General features: G+C 37.0%; 2 protein-coding genes across 11 annotated transcripts in view; both read left to right on the top strand.

The window, feature by feature from the left end:
• The window catches only part of METTL8 (methyltransferase 8, tRNA N3-cytidine), a 28,236-nt gene extending 10,154 nt beyond the window's left edge, over positions 1–18,082 (top strand). For 5 of the 9 annotated variants that reach the window (XM_063341172.1, XM_063341175.1, XM_063341171.1 and 2 more), the window contains 8 exons: positions 783–874; positions 5,617–6,008; positions 6,950–6,999; positions 9,455–9,518; positions 9,851–9,990; positions 13,122–13,228; positions 13,324–13,389; positions 13,571–14,694. In XM_063341172.1, the coding sequence (XP_063197242.1) occupies positions 783–874; positions 5,617–6,008; positions 6,950–6,999; positions 9,455–9,518; positions 9,851–9,990; positions 13,122–13,228; positions 13,324–13,389; positions 13,571–13,980 (1,321 nt within the window). In that variant the 3' untranslated portion in view covers positions 13,981–14,694. The other 4 variants (XM_063341173.1, XM_063341177.1, XM_063341178.1 and 1 more) reach the window with 4 other exon arrangements.
• Positions 18,083–18,203: 121 nt separating this feature from the next.
• Positions 18,204–27,247, top strand: part of TLK1 (tousled like kinase 1) — a 99,022-nt gene continuing 89,978 nt past the window's right edge. For both annotated transcript variants that reach the window (XM_063341166.1, XM_063341162.1), the window contains exons 1-2: positions 18,204–19,576; positions 23,588–23,646. The gene's annotated coding sequence lies outside the window, so the exon portion shown is untranslated. The remainder of the gene's footprint in view (positions 19,577–23,587; positions 23,647–27,247) is intronic.

Genomic DNA, 27,247 nt, shown 5'->3' with positions numbered 1-27,247 from the left:
AGCAGGACGTTTTTGGGTACTTCCCATTGTGGCCTGATCCAAACCCAGAATCTGCAGGGAAGGCAGTCTAGTCATCAGGGTCAGATCTTGGCTTTTCTCTGTGACCATTTAGTGGATTAATATAACATTTAGTGAACCACTTTATACAAATACAGATAGCATAGACTCTGGAACCATTGCAGCACGGCTTGTCTTTTCTTAGGAATGTCTCATTCTTCTTTTATTTCTAAATGTTTCCTATCTCTGTTCCCCAAATAAGTAAAATCCTATTCATCAATTCCACCTGTTCCACTTGAATAGGTGGATTATGCTCCCTGTTTCAGAAACAGCTGATTCCTTTACTAAATAACCTTTGTTCTTCATCATAAACATTAGTAACGTAAGAAGTTTCTTGCATCAGGGTGTTTGTTGACAGGTCTATTATTATACCCAGCTAAAACCAATTCTAATGTAACACTCAAAATACATTCCTATAAAGGCACTCAATTTAAAAGATATATGTTAATCTTATTATTAAGAAAAAAAATGCATACTACTTCATCCTCTTTGCAGTTGAAAGATTTTTCATAATCACTTGAGTTTTACCTAACTAGTAATTAATTTTTTATCTATCATACACTGAAACTTAGTTTTTAACTCTCACTCTCCTTGTGGTCATTTGCTTGCATTCAAAAAGAAAATGCATTTGAGACAGTGTAGCTAATTTGTGTCTGTTTTCCCTGGGGAAAAAAAGATTATGGAAAATCCTATTTAAAGGCTGGTTCTTCAACTGCCTTTTGCAGGGACCACATGCAGTGGTCACAGGAAGAAGAGGAGAATGCCAAGGAAAAAGCAGCAGAGAACTCACTTGTAAAAGTCCACTGGGAAGACCAAGGTAACAAATTCATAATTTCTTAAATTTCCTATTTTAATGCTATTTATTCAAGCATTTAAAGATGCTTTAAAATCCGGGAAGACTCTTTTTATTTCTACATTCTGTTGCCTAAATGTGTTGGTTGGGGTTTTTTTTTTTCCTTTGTTGCTTCAAAAGATTGTCTCAAAGTGTGTTTTTCTAGCAGTTCAGTTACTTATTCAAGCAATTTTGCATTTTGGGGGGGTAATAGGCTCTATGTAAAACAAGTAAATCACTATGGTGCAGTTGTAAGTTCTGGCTGCTTTTGCAGTTCATAATAAAACTCCTACTACACAGGACTGTTACTTCATCAAAGGGAATGATTTGCAGCCAGCTAGGGTGCTGGGGATGACAGTTCCCATGTACAATATTCTAATGCTTTTTAATGATTTGTGGACTGTTTAGAGAGTTAGTGTTTGTATATTGCACCATATTTCAGTTAAGTGCCAAGAAAGTTGCACTGGTCCCAACTGGTCCCAGCTTGCTGCCTTGGCCAGGCTGAGCTGGGAGTACTTCAGGAAGAAGTGTGTTCACTTTGTGCGGAAGGTGTTCCAATACATCATGCAGAGTCTGCTCTGTAAATGATTAAGGAATTTTGTGCCTGTTTTCAGAAGGGAAATTTAAAGTATTCTGCATTTCTGAAGAATGATAACTCTAGGTTCAAACTGGCAAACTAAACTCTAGGATATGTGCTAAAGCTGGAGTATCAAGTTGATAGTACCATAGAAGACTGGATTCTTAATTTGTTCCTTTATTAGAAAGATATACTGAAAACAATTACTTGGGTGTCCTGGGACTCAGTTTACTTAGCGTGTCTTGAACCTGTCAAATTAGATAGTGTCATTATGATCCTGTGCTCAGTTTCATTGATGTAACTAGGGCACATGTTGGAGTTATTTGAATTACTTGTGAACGTGTCTTGGATTGTGTGCCCTTCATCACTTTGAATGCTCTGGGATTGTCATCCTGCCCTTTCCTGTTACCTGTCGCATTCTTTATCTAAATACAGGAGTACAATGTTTGTTTTTAAAAAATAGCATCTAATATTTTCATTTGGTTTGTATAAAAAGCTGAAAAAGAGCTCGTAATTGAAAAGTAAGCTGTGTAACCATGTGTCTCATGGAACCTTTCATTCTTCATCTACAATCAATTAAAACTTAGTTTGTGTTGGTGATAAATGGAATAATCAAGCATTTGTCTATGGCCAAGAAATACAAGAATCCAAGGACATTTCCTATGAATGCCCCTCTGTTTAGAACTTGAATAGGTGAGCATTGCTGATAGTGTTCCTTCAGAAAGCTTCAGCTTCATTCTGCAAGTGGAAGTACATTTTGGCCTATTTATGTAAACAATGAACTAGACTGAAACTAATGAGCAGGTTATTTTGGGGCCTTGGAAACTACAGTAAGGGGAAAAAGACAAGAAAGATTTCAACAATGCTATTATATCACTAAATTAGAATAGTTCTGGTGAGCCTTGTTAAAACAAGAGAAGTTATACTGAATGAACTCATGTTACTACCTTTAGGAATCTGATTTGCTTATTAGCATGTCCAGTTTCTTCTCAGGCATGCCTGCTAGAGTATGACAGATTCTGTTAAAGGAGAAAAATCGGTTGACTAAGGGTTTTGTTTTTTTTTTGTCTCAAAAGGTTATATGTTTATTAGCTTTGTCATTTTTGTGTGCTTTGGAAAATGTAGTAGTCAGGCTACTTAAATATACAAAATGAACCAAAAATTCGTAATAATGCATGCATGGTTATTACACAGTGGTGTAGGAGTGACCAGTGAAAGAATGGGAAGTGTTCTTCCACTTTAATCTATGTGATACCATACTAATACAATTTAAAAGGCTGACTTTAGCCATTGCTTTCCTTCAGTTCTGAAATCTGGAAAACTTGATGGGAGTATAAGTACAAGGGTTCTGAGCAGACTTGTAGAAAAGTAGTGTCTATAACAAGGGGTAATAACGATTCAAGAACCTTTTGAGTAGAAGGTTTGTTTTTTATACTGAAGCTGAGCAATCTATGAATGTGCAACTTGCACTGTTGAAATCTGGTATATAAGACCTCAGTCAACTCTGCTTGTACATTACAAAACAAATCTGTACAATTGCTCTGCATGCCTGGATCTTGCCTTTTAATAATACAATTGGATGTATTAAATGTTAAATTTTAAAAATCATGCAGATTTCTAGGACAAGGCTTTCTGCCACCTCCTTGCCATTTCCCACCGCCTGCCCGTGTCTCTAATGATAATTTTTAGGCTTGTTTATCTCTGAAATGCTGTAGCGATTTAGGAAATAGTATGTTAAGACTTAAATGAGAATAGTAGGAGAAATGCACCATATATTTACTCTATGCATTCATATTAAAAGAATTAATGGGTCAGTGTGAGTAGGGACAAAATAGAAAATACAACATATTGTATGATGTACACTGATCAAGAGAGGTCAAGGATAACAAGAAACAGTTCTGTAAATGCTTTGGGAATGAGAGGGGAAAAAACCTAAGAAAAAGGTTTGGTTTGGTACTTAAGAGGGACAAGGAAGGGAAAACCATCAACAAAAGAGACATTGAAAAAGCTGTTAATTCTTATCTTTTTATCAGCCTTCCTTTGAAAGGGTTAGCTGTAGTCCAGCAGCTAGCACAATTAGTGCTAGCAAGAAGGAGGAAAGATCTTGTTCTCGTACTGAGAAAGAACATGTTACAAAGTACATCCACAGAGTACATGGATGACTGCAAAAGCAGAAAAGAGAATATGTACTTTTTTTAAAAAGGGAGGTGGGAAAAGAGAAGAGACAGAGAATTAGTTTCAATTCCTGGAAAAATACTGGAAGAGATAATTCAGAGCTTGGGTTTGGAAGAACAAAGGAGATGAACGCTGGCCAACAAATATTTTTCAAGAATAAATCATGTAAAATCAAGCTAATTTCCTTCTTGGAGAAGGTTACAAGCCCTGGGGATGCGGAAAAAACAGCAGACGTCCTGAAATTTATCCTTAGTCAGACTTCTGAGTTGCTTTACTTGACATTTTCATAAGTAAGTTAGGCAAGTGAGAGCTAATGAAACTGCTTTTGGGTGAATGAATGCCTAGAGAGATCCTTTCAGAATAGAAGGCTGTTTGTTTCATGTCCAGTTCTGCTTGGTATTTTCATTAGTGACCTCAGGAAATGGGAGACTTGAAGATGATATTAGGCGAAGAGATGTTTCAAGCATGGTGAAGGACAGGATTAGGATTCAGAAAGATCTGGACAAACAGTGGAAAAAAAAAAGGATCTGAAAGATATAAATTTGCTAAAAATAAATGCAGAATACTTTGCTTAGGAATAATTCCTTGAACAAAAAAAACAACTAGGTTCTGGAACAATTGGCTAGGTAGTCATTTTGCAGAAGGAGATCTGAGGGTTGTGGTGAATCACTCGCTGAATCAGCAGTGTCATGCTGTTGCAAAATGGCAATCTGGGAGTTATAAACAGGATTATAGCCTGTATGCCTCATAAAAATATTCCTTTTGCTCTGCGTTGATAATGCCTTTACCAGAATACAGCTCCAAAAAGTAGTAAGTCAATTGGAGAGAATCTAGAGAAGAAAAATGAAAATGCTCAGAAGTCTAAAAATCTTTACTTCTGTGGAAAAAAGAAGAGAGTTAGATTTAGACAATCTAGAAAAGAGATTGTTTATGGAAGACATAGTAAAAGACTTCAAATAAGTAAATAGGTGTTGCAAAGAGAAGAGAGTAAACTTTGCTATATCTGCCTGGTCAATGGGACAAGAATTACTGGACTTAAATTGCAATAAGGAAATTTCAGGTTAGGTAGTGGAAAAGGTTTCTAACTGTACAGATGGAGAAGGACTGTAATATATTACTGAAGAAAGTTGTCAAACCTATGTGAAAGGTGGTATTTTAAGAACAAGTTGGACAAATTTCTGTGGAGAAGGGGTATGAATTCCCTGACTGGGTAAAATTCCTTCCAGTCCTATTTTTTGACATTCTAACATTCAGCTAGAATGTTTTGTGAATTAAAAGTTAACACAAAGGTCTATTGTAAGACTCTGAAGTGTTTTCAAAGTAAGAAAGCCAATATGTTGCTGCTGGCTGTATTATTATTTTCTGTCAAAACTACATTGTTAAATGGTTAAGAGTGAATTACTGACAATTGGCTATGAGGTAGCGTTTATCACTCCAGTTCACAGAACTGGATTTCTAATTGATTTTTTTTTTTTGAGAGAGGTAACAAGCTACCAACAAATCCGCAGTTGTTCACAGAGTTTTGTAAATCATGAAATTAATTTCAATTTAGTATTTCTTAAATAGGAAAAACATGGAGAACATTTAATTGAAAAGATGCATTGCTTTTATCATTTGAGACATGAAGGCTTGTCTTACGAATACTTATTTTGATGATGCTGTTCTATTATGTCACCACATTTAAAAAAACAAACAAACAAACAAACAAAACAAAACCCAACAAAACAAAAAAACCCCAAAGATAATGCAGAAACCCTGTCTGCCCCATCCGAAGTGACATAAAATAAAATTAAACCCTCCTGGGAGTAATTTTGAGCACAGATTAAGGTAAGACCCCAAATCCGTATATTTTTATTTATATCTGGGGAACTATGGATTTTTAAACTGTAAATTTGGGGACCAAATTCCATGTTGCTTTACAGTATTTTGTAGCTAAGCTCATATTCACCAAGTTTTTATTTTGTTTTAATTTCAGATAAATATGAGAGAGAAGCCAGTAAATATTGGAACAAATTTTACAAGACTCATAAAAATAACTTTTTCAAGGATCGCAATTGGCTATTTCTGGAATTTCCAGAAATTCTTCCAGAAAAAAGGAGACAAGAGTTGAAAACAGAAGAAAGATCTTTGGAATACACACAAAAAAATAGTACCAACAGTTTTTCACACAAAAATGAAATGTTTGAGGAAGGAGAAAAATATTGGAAGAAAAATTATGGAGGTGGTTCTACTTCTGTACAAGGATATGTATATAACAAAAACCAAGCAAAATCTCTCACTGACAATCCTCAGGGTAAAAACTGTGGAGAAGAACTTGGCAGGCTAGAATCCTTCCCTGGTAGTGATGCCACTTACAGAATATTAGAGGTAATGCACTGCAAATGTTCTACTGTCATATAAAACTCCACTTAATTGCTCAAAAGCCGAATAAAAACTCTTAGTAAGTATCCAGACATTTCAGCCTGGAGAAGAGAAGGCTCGAGGGAGACCTATAGCAGCCTGCCAGTACCTAAAGGGGGCCTACAGGAGAGATGGGGAGGGACTCTTTATCAGGGCGTGTAGCGATAGGGTGAGGGATAACGGTTTTAAACTGGAAGAGGGAAGATTTAGATTAGAGTTTAGGAAGAAATTCTTTACTGCGGGAGTGGTGAAACACTGCAACAGGTGGCCCAGGGAAGCTGTGGCTGCCCCATCCCTGGAGGTGTTCAAGGCCAGGCTGGATGGGGCTTTGAGCAGCCTGATCTAGTGGGAGGTGTCTCTGCCCAGGGCAGGGGGTTGGAAGGAGATGATCTTTAAGGTCCCTTCCAACCCGAACCATTCTATGATTCTATGAAAGTAAACATTTAGAATTTGATATACTACGTTTGTTTATGGCAGAAACTTTCAGAGAAACTTGGAGTCTGTGCTTTGTTTTCCCTTTAAAGTTTCTCCCAAATCAGAATTTAGGGCTGGATTGTCGGGGTCCTTTTTTGCTGGAAGTTGGGTTTCTAGTTTCGTAAGGAAAGTGCTCTGTCTTAAAGTGCAAGTACTTGACACGTTCTTATCAAATGGTGAAATCGGACAAGAATATTGCATTTTCCTATGCAGTGTGAGAGATGGAATCTCTCTTAAATTTAGAAAGACATTGGGGAGAAATGTGATCATAGAAGTGAATTGAGAATTGTAGTATGAGCTCATTATACCTTTTCTGTCCAGCATATCTTCAAGTCTAACGCGTCCTACTTATGAACTAATTTAAAACAAAAATAAAAAAAAATAGGTTTTATTTGCTCATTTATTTTAACTTTTTGTTTCTCTTCTGATTTTAGGTTGGTTGTGGTGCTGGAAACAGTGTCTTTCCTATTTTGAAAGTTCTATGGTATGTAGCGCTGGCTTTTCAACTATAAAAGTTCAATTCTTATCTTAATTTTCTTCAAATGTTGGTACTAGACCAGTGCTGCAGGAAGTGTTGAGTGGATTCTTTTACAGCCCTGAAATTGTGATTGCTTGCAGACCACAGATAATGTACGCGATACTCCTCATACTGGTCAGCCCTAGTCTTGAGGGGACCATATTTGCTGACAGTGTTTGTCTTCAGGTGCATTCAGACTGATTTCTTGTAGTTAATCTCAGGCAGGTGAAATATTCTCTTGTCTTACCTGTCTTCATAAAGCTAACTGGTATCTCTTCAAAAGGCCAAAATCAGAGGCAGTAGATAATGGCATGTGATCTTCTGGTAAGAAGTTGTATTATTTCTGAATTTGGCTGGTACGCTTTGTCATATTGCTTCAGGTTTTAGTGTCAAGGAAGGCACAAGTCCTGTATTGCATTACTTAATTCCCTGGAACATCTTAATCCATTTAGCTTCAGGTTTTACAAAAAGCTGTTACCACAGCACGTCTTGCCTTCCATGTAGGCAGGAAGGTTTTTTGGGAAAGGCTGTGGGGTTGAAATAGATTTCTTCTTATTCATGCCTCCAAGAGCTTGAGTATGCCACAGTTTGTTATTCTATAAATGAATTTTGATTGCTAGCATCACCACCGTGCAAAAATACTCCATTTTGCAGATATGGAAACAGAGAGCTGGAGGAATTGCGTGATGTACCAGGGGGTCATACATGAAACCTCTTAGTGTAAGCAATGCATCTTCATCCCAAAACAAATGCTTTGCTTTATTCAGCATGTGATGAAAGGGGAGCCCTGTTTCATATGAAAAGTTTGGAAAGTAACACTATATGGGGAAAAGATACCATGTGGCTGTATTAAAAAAGATGAGACACTCTTGTGTTTTCCTCACAGGAGGCATTAGTCATACGTTGGCATTTATCATAACTAGGAATCCACTCATTAGGTGTTTTTCCTGGAGATCTCTATTCTTTTGCAAATCCTTCAGTCAATCACATTGGTTTGTACATTGAACAACTCACGTGTTTGTCATGTATATCACCTGGTGGAAACATCTCTTAGCAGGTTTGTCTTTAAAGTACAGTTGGTTTTACTCTGAATTTAATAATATAAAAATTGCCTTTTTTATGGATATAAAAAGAAGTCAGTGTCAAGTATAAGTGTACCCTAGCTACAAAAAATTTTCTGCTTGGGTCTGTAACATAAAACTGCTTTCCTCTGCCCCCTTTAAAATTTAAGTTATTGCTTTTTAATACAGTGCATTATGAAATCACCATCCAGATGATGCTGTGTCTTTGTTTTAAGTTGACTTTCTACACAGCTCCTATTCTGCTCTAAAAAAATTAAAATAGCATCCAAACTAGTCAATTAGGTAATCAGCTTAACTTTTCCCAAGGGACTGGCTGGGTCCAAAGCCTGGCTGCTTGTCCTTATCCATGATAAATATCTAAACTCATCAGCTCTCATGGTAGGCACAGAGCTGATAGTTTTGCTCAGCAACAAGGATGCAATATATTCTGGTCCACAAGGGTTCTCCTGTTGAGCCCTCAGAGAGGATTCACTAACTCAGCTGAGTATACTATGAGATCATAGAGACACTGCCAGAGTTTATTGATTCCCTTTCTAAAGAAACCATCTGTCCAAAATTACAAATATTTTTTAAGAGAGATTAATTGATCATGAGTTGACCATGAGGTTATCCCTCAGTAGGTTTGGAGGGGCTTTCTCTGTTTCTCTTAAATGAATTTTTCGGAGATGAAAAAGATTTCTCCCTTAGAGTTACTGGTATCTGATGAATGGTATGAGGACATTTGCAATTGGCTCAGTTTTGGATGGGGAATGAAGGGAAAACAGTTCTACAGGAAATTCTTATTCATCTTAGCTTACAAAACAAAGGGGATAATGGAGGGAAACAACCAATACTGCGTAATCTAATCAAAAGCACAGCAAGGTGGGATGTGATAATTCAAACCTCTATAGAACTGTGGATGACTTTTGCAACACCCGACCTCTGCCCAAATCATGTTGCTAATTAAAGTGCATACATGGGCTAATGATAGAGACTTAATGCAGTGCTTCTGTAAGAAAATGTGACCTATTAAATGTGCATTTATGTAATACAACACTAGGACATTGTCATCAATCCTGACAGCCCTCTGTGACCTTCTTTCTTTTCCTTTTCACTTCCTCCCTGACAAGGCTATGATTCTCCTTTTTATACTAACTGCCTGTTGGTATTCTTATGAATTTGTCTGCCCTATTGGTTCATTACAACCTTTGTGGCTTTCCATGTGCTAGACATCAATAAGGCATGCTTGATCAAACCTGTGGAGAACCCCAAAGGGCCCTCTATAGTTCTGTGAACACTGATGTGGACTTTCATCTTTTACAATAATAATTTTTTAACTGATGTTGGTTTTGTTTTCCTAGCAATACACCTGGAACCTTTCTATACTGTTGTGATTTTGCTTCAGGAGCAGTGGAGCTGGTAAAGGTAATTCATATGCTCGCTTTAGAGTACCTTATAAGCCTGTAATTCAGGAGGCTGCCAGGAAGCCGTCTTCATGAAAAAGAACGTGATGGCTTTGACAACTTTTAACTGAAGTTTTCAATATTCCAAAGAACAAAGTCTTACTCTATGCAGGGAGGAATGAATACCATCAGTGAGCTTGCTTCTCAGCTTGAGTAAGATACCAGACAGAATAGGCTTTTATATGAGATGTTTTACAATGCTGAATAATTGACGAAAAAAAGTTTCTTGAGTCACAGTAAACGTATTAACTACTACTGTTCTCTCTGTGCCTCTTTTCATCTTTTTCCTGACAGTCACATTCGTCCTACAATTCAGCCTGGTGTTCTGCCTTTGTTCATGATGTGTGTGATGATGCTTTGCCCTATCCTTTTCCCGATGAGATCCTGGATGTCATTCTCCTTGTCTTTGTGCTCTCTACTATTCATCCTGACAGGTAAATGAAGACTAAAGGGCGAAGCAAATGGGTTAAATCTCTTTTATCACTGGAGGTTTTCAAGAATAGCAAAAGAAAATGATGAATCTTTAATTTATTATTTAGTAAGCTACGATATATATAAAACAAGGTATTTTAAATGCTGTTTCTCATTTTCAGGCTTCAAGAGAAAAGCTGGTCAGGCTGATTCACTAGTGAGCCTTCTGTCTCCATCAGAATACAAGGGGTATATTGTAACTAAATACACCCCTATTAAAAGTGACAGTGATTCAAGAAAATTACAAATTAAACAAACAGACCGCTAGTCTTCTAGAAGGAAATTATTTTTAGTGATCAAAACCAAACATTCATGATTTAAGACCTTACAATAAGTTGATAAAGACTTAGGTTGCTGATTTAGCCTCATGCAAATGCTTACATGCAGGCTTTTTAAACCAAAATGCATGCAGAATTTTGAAACTTGTTTGAATTAAGAAAACCTGATCTAATTTTCATGCATAGTGTTATGTTGACTGCTGTTAGCCTTGTTATTAATGCCTTTCAATCTCTAATGAACCAAACTTCATGACTGTTAAGGCTGGCTGATTGTGAAAATGCTCATTTTTTTAATGGGAAAAAGTGCAAAAGGGGGCATGTAAGTTAAACTTGACTCTTCCTTTAACTAGATCATATGAAGGGAAATACATGCTGTATGTGTGGTAATACATTTATTACTTTAAGAATGTCATTAAAATGGGCTTGTCAAACAGAACAGTATTTGCCTAAGTCTGAGAACTGTTTCCCTGCCTCCCTGCCTAAGTTATTAATGATTAGCTTTACAGAAAAATCTTTCCCATATAGGATATTACTCCTTCCTGTTTCTTCAGAGATGAGCACATGAGTCATGCAAAGCCTGGTCCAGATTTCAAAAACAATTCAAGCAGTAGATTTCAGATCTCTGTAACTGTGGTGATGCTGCCAGGAAGAAATTGGACAATAGAGACGCATTCATTTAATCACTTTGCCTGTGGAAGCAGTAATCAGATGTTCTATCAGAATTTCTGTGGATCTTTTTCTATTAGTCATTTGGGAATGTGTTCATCAGTTTTAGGGTTTGTTGTGTGTTGTTTTTGTTGTTTTTTTTACTCCCTGCGTCAGCATCTAAAGGCTGACATAGATGCGCGCGTGTGTGTGTGTATACACACATAACAATTTCTGTGTAATTATCTGTGTTGTAAGACCCACTTTCCAAAGATTTGTTAGTCATTACTGTCATCTTGTAGAATTAAAGTGACTGTGTAAAGGTAAATGTAATCCAGATCTATCTTGCTCAGTATACATTTTTTCTGGAAACTTTGAAAGTGGAAAATGAAAAAGAAAACCAAGAGAATGATGATGCAGAACTTACATACTTTGGAGACCTGGAAAATATACATGAGAGGGACACATTTGTATTTAGCACAGTTGTTACTTAGTGATTTCTCTTCAGGCTATTGTGTTTAGTTTTTGATAATTTCTAGTCTTCTACTGCATTTTTAGCACACTTCAATTCTGCTAGAAGTCCCCTCTAAAAGTTGGTTGTAGAATTTGAAAGGTATTAAACTTTCTTCAAGCTATATAATTAATGTGCTCTAGTCCTACAGGATGAGATTTCTCAAAGTACTTTCACTTTTCGTGCATGTACATTTTTTCTGTTTGTGCAAAACTTATGTTTATATAGGCAAAGTCTGTAATTCTGTGCATAACTACCTGTCTCGAACAGTCTCTTAGGTGGTGCTGCCTTTTCTGTCTGTGGCAGCACACCTTGGTTGCCTGTGTTGACCATGAGCAAAGAGGACAACTTTTAAAGCACTTGGCTTCCTCTAAGGGAATTCCATGCTTAAAAAATGTATGCTACTTTTTGTTCTTGTTTGTTTGTAAATAAGATACTATTTTCTGCTGAACCACCTATGAATTCCGTCCCTTAAAAATCAAGGTAAGATGCCTGCACTGTTGTTGCAAAAGGACAAAATTGCATTAGTGATTGAATTCTGACATTCTTCGGGCAAGGGGATAAAGCCACCTGAGAGACAGGGATGGTGTAACATGTTCTCTTGGTACACGGTCATGGTATGCTGGTTTTGTATAGTTAAGTAGGACTTACTCTTCTTTAGCGCTTTTCAGATGCAGCACTCTGCCTTTCCTTTCCATTCATTTAGCATTCACTCTGGCTCCACATCTTCTACATGGTCTATACTCTCCCCTGTGGGAGGAAGGGTTGAATTAGACAAGTGGATTTTTCTACGTTGCAGCATGCCAGGTGCAAACTGTCTTTTATTGTCTTTCATGAATGTGGAAAACCTAAGTCCTCTGTTTATTCTGAAAGAGTGAGGCAAATCCAAGCCATCATTCATTATTAATGTATTTTGCAGAGTAATGCAAATGTACTTATAAGAAGCTCCAAGGTAAGGTTAAAAAGTGAGAATGAAGAAGCTCTGATCTAGTGAAGGGGAAAGAGTATTGCCTATGGTATTTTTTCCTATCATACATACGGCAGGCTGGTGTAACCTTGATAAGGAAGAGCTGATGCTAGATATCACCAAGATTCACAAACTTGTCATCATTTTGGAGGATGCAGACTTTCCTCCTCTAACTAGCCATATCTCCAGATGGAGTTCTGCCAGATTCCTCTCTTGAGGTACTACTCAGATTCTTCTTCCCATCCTCAAGATGGTGTGGAGATACTGATTTTGTGTGTAGGACCAGTACCTCCATAAGGAAGTTAGATCAGTTTTTGTCTGCCTTCCAGGCCCTTGATTTTTCTATGTAGAGCAAGAAGACTCCGTCTAGCTCACCGATGCACGTAGCGAACTGCTCATTCATTGCTTATCATATATCTGCCCGACCTCCATCCTTGAGATTCTAGTGAAGTGAAGGAGAAAGGCTCCTTTTCTCTTTCCAGTTTGCATTCTCTTACAGTTCCTTTTAAATTTTTGGTTTAGAATCTTTTTTTTTTAGAGTTCTTCCTGTTCAGTAGTGTCTGGCCTTTTTATAATAAATATAGACACATCTTCTCACTGTAGTTTTGGAAATCTGTGTATAATCCAAGCATCTAGGGGAAAAAAAAAAAGTTAAGTTTGTAAATTTCACCAGTATCCCATCTATTTTCTAAGGATGCAAGGGGTTGTAAATAGGTTGGCTAAACTACTGAAACCTGGAGGAATGTTGTTATTTCGAGACTATGGAAGATACGATACAGCTCAACTTCGTTTTAAAAAAGGTAATTCCTGAATGTTTTTGTAATGCTTTTTGTCACTTTAATTCTTTTGGAAAAAAAGTTACGTGTCCTTTTTCATTACTGCTCTAATTTCTTAGGTCATTGCTTGTCAGAAAATTTTTACGTACGAGGAGATGGAACCAGAGTATATTTCTTTACCAAAGGTATGAAGTGGTACAGTTTTATAGAAAGGATTATGTGTCTCTGAAGATTATTTGGGTTATAAAAGCTCATCTTAGAACAGAAATCTAAAGGTTTTATTGGCTTTTTAAAAAATTCTCTGCTTTTACAAAGCCCAAAGCTAACTGTTGTAAGAAAATAATTCCATTTATGTGTACATAACAGGGTTGCATCTGGGGTCCTGCAAGATTGCTTGCAGACATCACTGGAATTTCTCTCTGTCTAAGCATCTTGTGTCTAATGGTATGCTCAAATTCTGTTATTTAAAGATGTATTTTATTTCTTTCTTAGAACATGAGATAAACGTACTTGGAAGGGCAATTGGTAGCAGTGCTCTGATATTTTGTTCTGCTATGTTGGTGATTCTGAGCTGTGAGGCCGCTCCTTCTGCAGGAGCTAAACTTAAATTCCTGATTATGGATACTATTCCTTTTTGCCCGTCCACTCACTTGATTCTGTCGTCAGTTAGCTCAGACTGGTATATTTTAGCCCAGCTACCAGAAACTGTGAAAGTGAGCATCGTGGTACAATTTTTTTTTTTTTTTCCTTCTTACTCTCTGCAACTTAGACTGTAAGCAATAAAGATGGATCAGGATTTATCCCAGTCTGAGTAATTTTAGAAGTGAGAGGAGGATCTGGGACATGTATGGGAAATCACTTGAATTCAAAGAGCTTTCTCAGTTTTTAAATTTCATGGTTTGTGCTTACTCATGACAAAGAAGCTTCAAGTTTTCCAGTGGTGACTGACAAGGAGATAATGATGGTGGGATAAATGTGTGGATTGTCATTTGGCAGATGAAGTAGCTCTATCTGGATTATATGTGAACAGTGACCAAATGGCATACATTTGTTCTTCTCAACTCTGGCATACTGAACCCTCTGAAGAAAGGAGATCTATGAATGCCATGAGTAATAACCAATGTGGTTTGGGCCTCAACATAACATTTTTTTACTGTAATATAAATTGAGAGCTATGAAAATGAATTTCTAAGAGTAGACTTCTTACAGGCAGTTTCCTTGATCTTGCAAATCACAAAACAGATTTATTTCCATCTTTGGTCAAACTGCAGGTTGTTAATTAACACATTCTACAAATGTTTTTTGGTTTTTTTTTTAATTACAATAATTCTTCGTATGAGAAAATAGATGAGGTATGGAACATGTTCAACTTGGCTGGATTAACTGAAGTACAGAATTTAGTTGATCGACGATTACAAGTAAACAGGAAGAAAAAAGTGAAAATGCAGAGAGTTTGGATACAAAGCAAGTTCCAAAAACCATTGCTTCTATCTCTGAATAATCCTGAAGAAACCACCGAAAGGCACACTTATAGATAATCGTACCACGAACTCCAGAAACTGAAGCAAATTTGAGTACGTATATTTCCTATAAATCTTGTGTTAGCCACTGAAAAGGAGAAATATATTGAACTGAAAACTTTCCCCTGATATTTTTGTAAATGTGTGTGTGTGAAAATGATTGGGGGGGAGAAGGGGGGGAAGGCATTTCTGACTTCTGCTTTATGTGCAATAAAGGGATATGCATTTATGTGGTCATAACTGTGACCAGGCACTATTTTACTTCCTTGAATATGAATGGTCAATAAGAATAAGCATGTATCTTGTTCCTGCTGAAATTCACCATATGTAAAAAGTTTTAGACTGAAGCATAATTGTTTCAGAGATTTAGAGAAACAGAGTATGTTCTCACTACAACCTGTGCTGTGTTAATTTCTGAGTCATGTCTCTTAACCACTGTGTGTCTTGCAACTGTATTTCCTCTTGGGCGGGGGGAAATTTCGTGGTGCATAAATAATGAAGACAAAATCTCTTTCTGATTTGCATGTAAGTTATCATTTCATACTAACTGCATGTGACATGCATGGGTATCAAATTAGTCAGTGATTGGCATCCTCGACTGCGGCTGACCTATTCGTCTGAAGTCTCCACTTTTCCATCTATTTGCTCATCAGAAACATGCCAAACTCAAGTTCCTGTAACAGCTTAGTGACATATACAGTGTCTTTAAAGTGCTGTAGGTTGTAAACTGAACATCATTTAGAAAAGATTTGCCAAAATGTCAAAACAGCGCTGAAACCAAATAGTTAACATTTGCCTGGATAAATACAAGCATTATTTTTATGATATGTCAGATACGCTAGAGGGAGGGGCAAAAAGAGTAGTCCAGAGTACATTTTATTAATATTGCTATGGGGTAATGTAATCACACTAAAATGGCGATCTACATAGCAGCTGAGATATTTTTGTTGTTTACAGAGAGAGATTACTTCCTTACGGCTTGAGTCTTAGAAAAAAGACACAATGCTTTTGTATTGACCTGTGGAAAGACAGCAAAAGGACAGGCCTACACTAGTACCTTAAGGGCTTTTAAGAAGAAAACCAAAATGCAAACAGTTTTCAGATGCAGACCATGATACTGAGGCAGTTTAGCTAGTATTTAAAGATGCCGCTTCTGCTATTTAAATGTAATTTCGCAATCACTTAGCCACAAGGAGGAGAGGACAAGAAACAGGCAGATGAATAAAATAAATCTCTTACTTCAACAAGGATATAGAATGCATGTAATCTATAACATGCATGCAGTTTTGATTGCCATTAATATAGTGAAACTCTCAAAGTATCTTTTCTTGCTTTTGTTTTAGTCTGAAGGGTAAGCATGTCACAGCTAACAACCCATTTTTTTGCAAGTTATTAGCTGCTAAGCTAAGTAGAACTGATTGTCTTCTAGAAAAAAACAAATTCTCTAAATTTAGATGCTAAGTATCTTCATCCCCTTTGACAAGATGAGGGACCTGCTTAATTTCCATAAACCCAGATCTGTTTCAAGAATGAGGTGCAATAAAGGGTCTTTGAAGGTAGGATCTGATCCTGCATTTCTAGTGTATTCTAAATTCCCATTAGAGTAAGATACTGTTTTATGAATCAAGTGGCTTAGGAAGCTTTGGTTAGCAATGTCATTATTGTAACCTGCAATAAAACTCCTGTGGTATAAATCAAAGGTTAAAACATAGCTGTGTTTCTTCAAGCCCTAAGTCTTAAGAGACTGTAGCATCTCCATGGGAAATGTAAATAAATATCTGCTTATAGTTTAATAAGGTTGCTACCCTGTGCTATTAATCGTGACTTCTGAGTATGCGTAGCTCTTAGTCTGGTACAAAGCATTTTCAGTTGTAGAATTTTCCAGGGGGGCGATGGTGATAAGCTCTTGAGCATCACACAGTTTTATTCACGTGTGTGATGTGGGTTTTCGATGTGTAGAGGCTAATGCAATGTTTGCTTTGGCTCTCACACTGATATGTTGATTCTGGCAAGGTTTTAATATGCTATGTTGTTAGTTTGACAAAAATGTGACATCAGAAGAAACCAAACCCTGAATTCTCATGTGGCCCTGAGCAAAATTGACTTTCTCTCCCGCACCTTGCAGCGAAAGTATTGGCTGCCTTTTTTAGAATAATGGTGCCTGTTTTAGGAGTAGTAAGATCAGCTACTATTAGTAGGTGTAGAATATCCACTGTAAAGTGAACTGTAATTAGTCTGAACAGTTGTAAGATTGATAAAAGGGGAAATGGACAAAGACATCGTTCCTGATAAGAACTTTTGAATCTAAGTAGGACTTTCTGTATTTTGGCTTCGTGACATTTCAGTTTTCAAAATGCTCAATCAAGGACATATTTTTTTTAAATACTTTCAAATTTTCTGTATTGGTTGGGAAAACTAATATTACAATATTGGCAAAAGAAAGGCAGAAAAGTAGAACTACTGAAATAAAAGAAAGAATAGAGGCACAGACAACTATATAGGAAATGCAGTTTAAAATGCCTTATTGTTAATTAATTTCTGGGGGAAAGAAAAATTAGGGTATTGCAAACAAAGCATGCCCAGTATAGAAAATGGCTGTAAGTTTTACTTTTGAAATCTGAAGTTACTTCTTTAATCAGATACCTACCTGAAATCTCTAATGATATAAGTTTGTAGAAATGCATATTATATAAATGCTAAATGTTTTAATTGTTAATTGCAAATGATTTTTTTTTTTTGGTTCAGCACAACTTCCTATGCTGGTAAATCAGACTTGTGAATGTATTCAAATGGCAGTTAGAGAAATATAATCTTGTTAGAATTGAGCTTTGGCTTCATTGGCTTTGGCTTGCTTTATCAATAGTGTGTACTTTTTGTCTGTCTCCACTGGTATTGCATTACATTTATGTACAGAGATACATGAGAGCGGTACTTACTGATTTAGACCTTGCTTAGTTTTTAAGCAAGTACAAGACAGCTATAAAGTAAAGAAAGTGACCAGCCTTTTTTCCTACACTAATTTTGAAGCATTCAGTCAATATCAGTTAACTAATGTAAAAAAATGTTGGTTTTTTTTCCAGCAAAACCAAGGCCAGGTGCTTGTGCCATATCTACAAATCCACGGAATCTGAAGAGGACAACCAAAACTCAGGGCAGACAAGGAGACAGCAGGAACCCTAGTGACACTGGGGAAAAGTTTCTTGTATTGGAAACTGCTGTCTCTATTTTGTCTTTTGCTTGCGACTCAGCTAATCTGCAGATTCTGCTGTTTAATAATGACTAAAAATTTGTAACAAACCATCCTGAAATTTGTATTAAATGCCAGCGGAAATCACTTAACATAAATTTTGCTGCTTCATTTTGATTTGTGGTGTGATCTTTACTTGCTGCTCCTGTGTGCTCTTTGATCTGTTGACATATGTCTCATTTCTCCTTTTTCCTGTGCGTAGTAGACAATTAAGCAGTTTCCACAGGAGCTATATACACAAACATTTGCAGTAAAGTTTGCTGGCTGGGTTATTTCTAGGATGGAAGCAAGAGAGTTTTATTTCCTTCTGCACAGAACAGATGGCTTTTTCTTTTTGTGTGAGTACAATGAATTGTATAGATGCTAAATTAATATAGTGGTATTGGCTGTATTTTTAAATTATTTTAAGCCAAATATACCTTAGGGTATGCTGTTTGTAGTGGCAGTGATAATAGTAGACCATTCATACATAAATCATTTCTTCTTCCTAGAGTGTTTTCATAATGGGTGGTTGAACAACCTTGGAAATGAACCATATATACATATTATAAAAATAGTGAACATTGCTATTGTTAATAATACAAGTCACTTTGCCTTTCAGTATCTATAAAGTTCTCTCCATGTTTGGAACAAAGATTGGACATGAGGGGTTTTTTTTACATCAGTTATGTGCCAGTTGCTCTCCTCTTGAGAACCAGCCAGAAACTGGACAAGTCTAAGTCTGCTAAATGCAATTACAGTTAGTATATAGTCAGTAAGAACTACATGTGTTACCATGGATGTCTTGGCAGGTTCTTTGTTGTACCTGCTGGTCTAGGTGTATAGGTCGTGCCTGGACTGGGCTCTGAACTGTCTCTGTCCAGTGACCATCCTCCACCCCTTTGCTAGTACCAAGGAACTGAAAGAACTTGCCTGATTTGAAAGCAAGAGCCATACGGGCAGGAGGGAAGAAAGACGAAGATGCAGCCCAAAGGCAGACAAGAGGAGGAGTGAGTGTTTCCTCTGGGAACTGGAGTAAGAAGGTTGCTTGGATGGAATGACAAAGCAAGGATGAGATGCAGAACTAAATAGGGAACTGAGGAACAGAACACCATGGGCACTGTACAGGGAGAAGATGTGTAACAGGAGACAATGTGGCAGGGTGAGGACATTGGGCCTAGAAATAAAATGGAGAAGGCAAGAGGGAAAAAAGGGACTAATCAGTTACAGAAATAGGGTTGAAATCTGTGTAAACAAAGAGATTAGGGTAAGGTTTGGAGGTAGAAAGACCTATTTTCAAAGTCCTTTTCTCCCAAGTAGTACTGTATTTTCACATCTTAGTGTAATATTATAGGCTTTGTCTTTCATCCGTATGTGCACAATGTATTTCAATTTATTATAAAGATGGAATGTTTCGTTTGTTGTAGTTTATATGTGCTGTGCATATGTTTGTAACAGCGCAGGTAGGTTTATGATACACCTGCTTTTGCTTTTTCCTTACGGAACAGTGTTTTTACCTTCTTTCAAGTAGAACTCTGTAGTGACAGAAGCTATACTCCTAACCTCCTGGGGAGCAAATACAAAAGAATAACAGAAGTGGCTGCATCCTGATCCTGTTCAATCAAGGTAGGACAATTAAATTTACTCCATATGTTCCAATGTTGTCCCATTTAAATCAAGACCATATCTGCAGTTTATCGCCTTGAAGCACCTCCCAGTCTAAGTTTCTGTTATACTTGCGTCTGTTCAACAGAACTTAAATGAATTTGTGTAAACTAGAAATACAATTTAAAAGGAAAATAGCAGAATAATCTTTAGGTTTTATCTGGGATTACAACAGTTTAGAGAAGGAATATGTTTATTATTTTAAAACTCTCATGGTTCCAGAGGAGCACTCATCCAAGAGGCTGAAAATTTAGGTTAATTGTGGTATAATGTACATCATCAAGAATATTAAACCTAATATCCATGTTAGGAAACTTCGTACACTTAATGTTAGCCAAAGGTATCTTGTCAATTGTTACTGTGCAAAAGGAGTTAGCAACAAGATAGTCCCATTTTCAGAGGATGTTTTATTGATCGGGTTACTGCAGTTTTGAAGGGAACATGAAAGATTAAGAAAGCAAGTGAATTAGTTTAATGATGGCTAAAACCCACTGATGATATACACAATTTAATAAATGCTCAAAGACTAATCTGAGCATTCCTGTGTATTGATACTAAGTGAACTTTTAAGTTCATTAAAAACGCCGACTTGGTGTATGCTGCCAGTTATAAACACAACCAAAATCTTAAAATTTATAAATATGATGTAAAAATATAATGCTATATAGTTATAAATGTGATGTAAAAATAGAATTCTCTATAGCTACTGCACAAATCTGGTGTACAGTCTTCTCTGTAGTGTGTCCCATTCAGCTAGAAAAAAGATGCAGTAGAAATAGATGGTGAAAATTCCTAGAGACAAACAACTTCATATGAAGGCAGGTTAGGGAAATGAATGATACACAATGTGAGGAGGGCGTGTAACATTATGGTTTAGTATTTAGAAGGTCTAGTTTATCCCTTTACACGATATAAAAAGCAAGGTGAATTATTCAGGTTGGCAGGCAACAAACGTACGTTCATAAATATATACAGTGTGCCCTGTAAAAACACAAGGAATCACAATGTTCACAAGGCTAAAAGATTGGTGAGTTACCAAAAATGGGTTATATTAGATTCTTCCACTTTTATTTTTATATGTGTGAAAAGGAAAATCTGCATATTTACCATTTAAGAACTTTAAATGCTTCCAATAAAAAAAAAACAACAATCCTACAACCTTTCTCATTACCTTTTGTGAGATCCTGACATTGCTTACCAGTAGAGCTGGAGAATAAACCTGAATACAAAATGTGTCTGGTAGGCACAGTTTACCGAATTTAAAAAGGAAAAAAAAGAAAAAAAAAAAAACCACAAAAAAACAGAGGGGAAAGAAGTAGAAAAACAGAGAACATACTAATTGGCATGAGAACATGTAGTCCTGTAGCAGTCATACAGCAGTTAGTATTTTATATAGAATGACAAATTCAGTACAGTGCCTGAGAAAGAGGGAGAGACATCAGTCTTACCACACTTCCCTGTCACTTACGACAATATCAATTTAAACTGGCATTTGGACAAGCCAGAAGCCAAAGAGTAAAAGTAATTGGTTTGCTAAAAGAGCATACAATTGATTAATTATGCTTGGGTCAGACTGGCTGTATTGGAGGGTTTCATTGCAGAGCCAACATTCATTTTTTTCCTTCTTTAGTGTCAGGCGCGCTCTAGCCTCCATTTCCTCCCAAATAACAAGTGCTCTTTAAATGGAGGAGCTGCATCTTTGAACTTGAATAAAAGGCTTGTTGTGCAGCGAAGGATTTAGCAGATGGGCTTAGAGAATCCGAACCTACCACTAGTCTTTTATTCTACACTAGGAAAAGCTTTGCCATTTTTAATGGCTCTGTTTGCTACATACCCTATTAAGCACAGTAGTCAGATGTCATCCTGCGGAATCGGGCAGCTTAGTTTCCAAAGACATTGATTACGCTCAACAGTGAGAGGATGAGAAAGAGTGGTGGGTGGAGAAGTGAAAAGACAGTGTGAGGCATTTCAAGGAGGAGGCTTGCAGCACTTGCATGTGGGTGACAATCCCTCTGAGAAACAGTTTTCACTCTGAAGTGCAGCAGAGTTGAATCTTCTGCACTTGCTTCAGGTTTAATCTCCTTCCCTGCAAACCACCAGTGCAGCCTGTAGTTAAATGTGCATTTATTTAAAATGAAGAGAAAATAACAGTAGCTGCATCTTTAGAATGGAGCTGTGATTTCACAGAGAGAGACCCTGGCATGTTAATCCCTGGCATAAATGGGTGTAATTCTCAATGACAACGCTAAGCCTGTTTACACAGGGGCTGAGCTAAACCCAAAGATGAAACACAATGCTGTTCAAAATCAATCATTTAATCCTTTTTAAATTTTTGTGATCTAACAACCAAGGATGTTTCTGTTAATAAAAAATGGTGTGACAAAGCAGTGATTGTCACTGAGCATGACTTGCTTTGAGATAAAAATTATGACAAACACACTCATAATCTTGTTTTAGATAAACATTTCATCTTGTTATTCAAGAGCGAATATTAGTGAGTTAAATAAATACTCGGTGATAGTTACTAAACTGTGAAATAAGGTCTATTTTTTACATTGGAAACAGTCTGAGCTAGCTTATACAAAGAGAGATGAACAAAATCACATTGGCAATGTCTACATTTTATTTTGCTGAAGTTTACAAGGAATGAATATAATCAACAGGAACCTTGGTTTTAGTTTCTTTTTATTTTGCATATACTTATTTTAATAACAAATGAAAGCAGATGAAAAAGGAAACTGCATGGCACACAGTCTGCAAAGCATGCATTATTATATCACTTAAGATATGTAACAAACTATTAAACCACACTCTTGTCTTCTGGCATCAATTAGCTTGAGGCAGAGTATCAGAAACAGTAAATATTTATGTTACTTTGAAATAATTAATGTTAATAAAAGACTTCAGGGTTACTCTGAAAAAAAAAAAAATCTTTGAATCTTTGACCCAGATTCCCAATGTCATTTACATCAACGTAAGTCCAAAGACTCTTAAAGTCTTTGGAGTCTCTTCAAGATAAAGACTAGTTTCTTGCAATTAGAATTCAGATTAACTGGTGCTTAATATTCCTTGTAAAAATAAAAAAGCAAACATAGAAATACAAAAATATTCTGTCAGTAAGAACATCGACATTAATCATTAAAAACTGAGTTCAAAATCAATTGCACAGAGACAATAGCTTTGTTCATTACTTACTTTGTTTAAGGGCTGAAATTTGGTTTGGGTTTAAGATGCTCACATATCTGTGTTTATATTTTAGTGTAGGATAGTCAGAATTTTTTCTCCTACAACATTCTTTAATGGGTAGTATGTATTATGAAACTTGACAACCAACGAGATAAGCGTGGTTGAATAAGATAAGTAATTTACAATAGAATGCTTAAGACGTTCACTTTTGCTATGTTTCTCTCTCAAATACTTGAGAAAGTACCTGGGAGAAAGTAGGCTTATTCTTAAATTTAACAGTCCTTTGAAGTCGAAAATAACAAAATTTGTGAAGATAAGATTGAAAAAAACAATAAGGGAAAAAAATGGCTTTTTTAATGCATTGTCAGGAAGTGAAAACACGTATTTATGTTTCCCGATCTTTTTAGATTTCATAGAAATTGTGTTACTCCATTACCAAAAGACTTTGTGTTGGTATGTGTTTCTAAGGAAATACCGGTAAAGCAGTATAATTTAAACTTATGCTTTGGGCTTCCATTTTTTTCACAATTGTTTATTCTCCTTTTCCTAAATCAGTCCATCAGATTACAAAAGAAAACAAACATAGCACTCTTGGAAAGCCACAAATTGTTGATGATAATGCAGGCAAATATTAACTGAGTGTTGTTCCCAGTGGATTTTCCTGCCACCTGTGAGATCAAGAATGGGACAGTTCTATCTGCTATGTTACCAGTAGTTTTTTTTATTAGAGGTATACTCTATGTGTCTTTGTGATACTTCATCTCATTTTCCCATCCTTGTTTCCAGCTACCCTACTTTCTGATTTACATTACTAAAGCTTTTGGAGATTCCCAAGTGGAACGTAAGTAAGTATTACTCACATATTATGTACGTTATCTAAGTATTACTATTTGTATTCATCAAGAGAATAAACACAAAGTTTAACACAAATCTCCACGTGTAACTACATGAACAGTGACAGCTTCGGGCCTCTTGGTTTTCATCCCCAGCTTACTAGGGGAGATCAGCAATGAACGTGCAAACTTTCCCCAGGGGAGCCTAGAGCGACCTTTTTTTATCTCTCTGAGTGCTGCCAACTATTTCAGTACTCCCTGATTATTTTTTTTTTTTCATAAAACACAACAAAACAGTTATTGCCAAAGAGAAGCCTAAAGGGTTTGGATTATATACATACATGCATACCTACCTACATCTGTGCGTGTGTCTGTGTGTAAAAATCAAATGAGAGCATAGAGAACATCAGCGGGCTGGGAGGTAGAGAAATGGAAATTGGCTGTCATCCAGTTAAAGAGAAGTCCAGGCATGAGAAAAAAGAAATTCTTTAGAGAGGCATTTATTGTAAGGCAAAAAAGAAAGGTGGTATGCTTAGAAGTTCTTCCTAAAACCAATGGTCATATGAGGTGAGAAGTAAAAGAAAAGTTATCAATGGACTTTCAGCTTTTGGTCTGGAAGAGTGTATAAGCCATAACTTTCATGTTTGGACTTTCTAAGCACTTTTGTACAAGAGGCCTGCTGGGGATCCACATTCTTCTACAGTCAGTATGGGTGCTGAGTCATCAGGAAAGTTGGCCATTTAGCTTTAGGTTTCTAAATATAGAGGTGAACATTTAAAGCCCTAATCTGGGAACAGTGGACACTCGTATGAAGCTTTGGTGACCTGAATGATTTCATTCTTAACAGTGCTCGTATCGGAACCAGAGCTGTGCCTGTATTACATGTACTCATGAAAATTGTAGCTCCTATGACAAAAACTAATTAATTAAAATTTTTAAATGGTGAACAGAAATATAGAAGAGTGGCAAGTTTCAGTCTCTGCTAAGGATCAAAACTCTCAGGGTAGCTCGCATGCTCTCTATGCAGAGGAGGGGAAACAAGTAGACTTTGGGGGAAGGAACAGAAGAGCAAGCTAACTTAAGGAAGGAAGCTTAGGTTAAACCTTAGAAGGGGAGAATTTTAACTCTTCAATTGGGTTTTAGCTATTGTGTTCAGCGGGTAAGGAGTATGACTTTGTGGGAGTCTGCCTGGAAATTGTCAGTTCTCTGAATAAATATTGTCAGAGAAGATTTGTACTAACTTTACCTTTGCAGTTGGTGTATTATACCAACATTGAGTACCTAGGCTGGTGGGTTTTTTTTATTTCTGATGAACTTCTGTATGCTTTGGTCTGTTTGTTTGGGAACTTTGCTAAAATAGGACCTTATTTGATGTTCAAAGTGCTGTGACAGAGAATCAGAATTACAAAAAGGCTTTTTCACTTTCACTATAGATAAATTTGTATAATCCAGTATTGTATAGTAGAGGTTCCTTCTTAAAAAAGCGAGGTTTTACACTAGTGATTCAGTGAGTTTTTTTGACAATGTTCTGTGCCTTCTGCATAGATCCTAGCTGAAGAGATGCTTGCCGAGTGCTTCCCCACCTGAAAACGTGGCGGGGGAGGGAGAAATTCTGTCTGGTCAACAATTCCGTCAGTTTGGCTAAAGGTGTACATTGCCACCGGTGACGATGTGCCTCTGCCAGGGCAGGCCTCAGCCATTGTGCCTGCTGGGTGCCACCAAGGTGCTGTGACTCGCTCCTGGTGCCCTCTGCACATTTCTGCGTCTGCAGCAGAGGTGCCATCTCCCTACCCAGCTATCAAGGTCTTCCAGGAAAGTGAGTGCTTGAACGAGCTGTGAGGTCTGATGGGTATTGTTCTGGCAGGCCAGGTATGGCCCAGGGGCGTGCCACTGCCTGGCTCTGCTTTACGTGAAGCAAAATCCTTCATTATTTACATCATTTACAGTCCGGGTAGACAAAATTCTTGGTGATTTTTTGAATTAAGGGAAGGATACTTTGCAAGTGGATAGCAGCAGAGGGAAGACTATTTTGAGGGGAAAATATTTTTTTTCTATAAACTTTGTATCAAACTTTCATCCTGAGGACCTATAGTGTGTTTCAAGAGCTGGTTTTTGGTAGGTGAAATAGCTGGAACAGAACTTCTTAACAGGGTGCAAAACACCCTGTAGCTATGTTAAGTGGCAGAGTACTGGCCATTGCATCCAACCTGCGCTGCTTTTGTACAGTGGCACTTCACATGCAGCTGATTGGTTAGTCAAAAAGAAAAAGTCATTACCTTACTGTAAGATGTGAGCTTCAAAATGAGGCTGTGCCCTCATTTTCTATGAGAACTTAAGACATGCAAAGTTTGAGGTTTTAAAAGTTAGTCAGCCATATGTGAGTTACAAAACCACAACGAGTTAGCAACTTACGTTAAAATTTGAAATGAGTATTTTTTTGTTTGCTTCTAGCTCAAAATCAGTTCTATCAGTTTCCTTCCAACGGGTGTAAGACTAAGACAGACAATTTTACAACAAAAGGGGATTTCTTGACAATATTACAGCAGGATGATGAGAAGAATCTGTTTCTGATTAAACCTAGGGTGGAGGACTGCACTGGCACTTGTCTTAAAAGGTACTGTTACTCGCCTGCCCCTAGCTGTAGACTTCTTGTCTGTTGCTCTGCAACACCTGCTAAATTCTTGGAGTTTCTCAGCCGCATGCAGATGGAGTCAAGATCTCTGAGCTCCACAAGATAAATGCCTAACATGTGACCTACAAGTGTATTTCTGCTGCCTGTGATAGATACAAAGAAAGAAGAAAGTCCTGTTTTATTCCACCAGGAGGAAAATCAGTAAATGTATTATCCTACCCTTTATTTGGGACTTTCTAATGTGTTCTTTGGAGAGGACTGAATCCTGCTTTCACTTATGCATGGTATGCTGAAGGTATTGATTTATGACTTTATTACCAGTCTTTATTATAATCCTCTTTATTTTGGGTGCTGTCTTTGCACAGGATCAAAACCAGAATGTGTCTGTTTTTCTTAATTGAACTTCTTACTCTTATATGTCTATTTTATACCTACAACGTTCAAAACACTATTTCATGTGTGCTACCATTAATATATAATGGATGAGAGCTTGGTACAATTAAAAAATACAGAATGCAGCTGCGAAGAGGCAGAGATACGAAATTCAACTTAGTGATTGTCTAAAATAAGAGCCATGATTCCAGCTTAAAATCAAACATTGTGTGACCAATTGCTACATTTCATTTGAAACGTGTATGAAAAGAAACATGGAAAATACAAAGTATTTCCTGTCTCCACAAAACTGCTAGTGCTTCTTTTCTCTGGTGGAAGTGACCTCGCGGTGTCTTTAACAGTGGGATGTACCCAGTTAGATAGCGGTAATTCCCAGCAGTATCATTTGGGTTTTGTTCTCTTGTGGAATTCAATGCCTTTTTCATTCAGTCTTTTCCTTCATCTGAAGGCCCTGAAGTTTCAGTCATCCCTGTTAATTCTGTAGATGCAGCTATATGAGTTATGGTGAAATAAAGTTTCCATACAAAATGCAACCTTTGTATACAAAATATACCTGTGGATTTCTCTAATGAATGTGCCAATGCCATG

Source organism: Chroicocephalus ridibundus, chromosome 7, assembly GCF_963924245.1.
Source record: "Chroicocephalus ridibundus chromosome 7, bChrRid1.1, whole genome shotgun sequence".
Lineage (NCBI taxonomy): Eukaryota > Metazoa > Chordata > Aves > Charadriiformes > Laridae > Chroicocephalus > Chroicocephalus ridibundus.
This window is presented reverse-complemented; position numbering and strand designations above follow the sequence as displayed.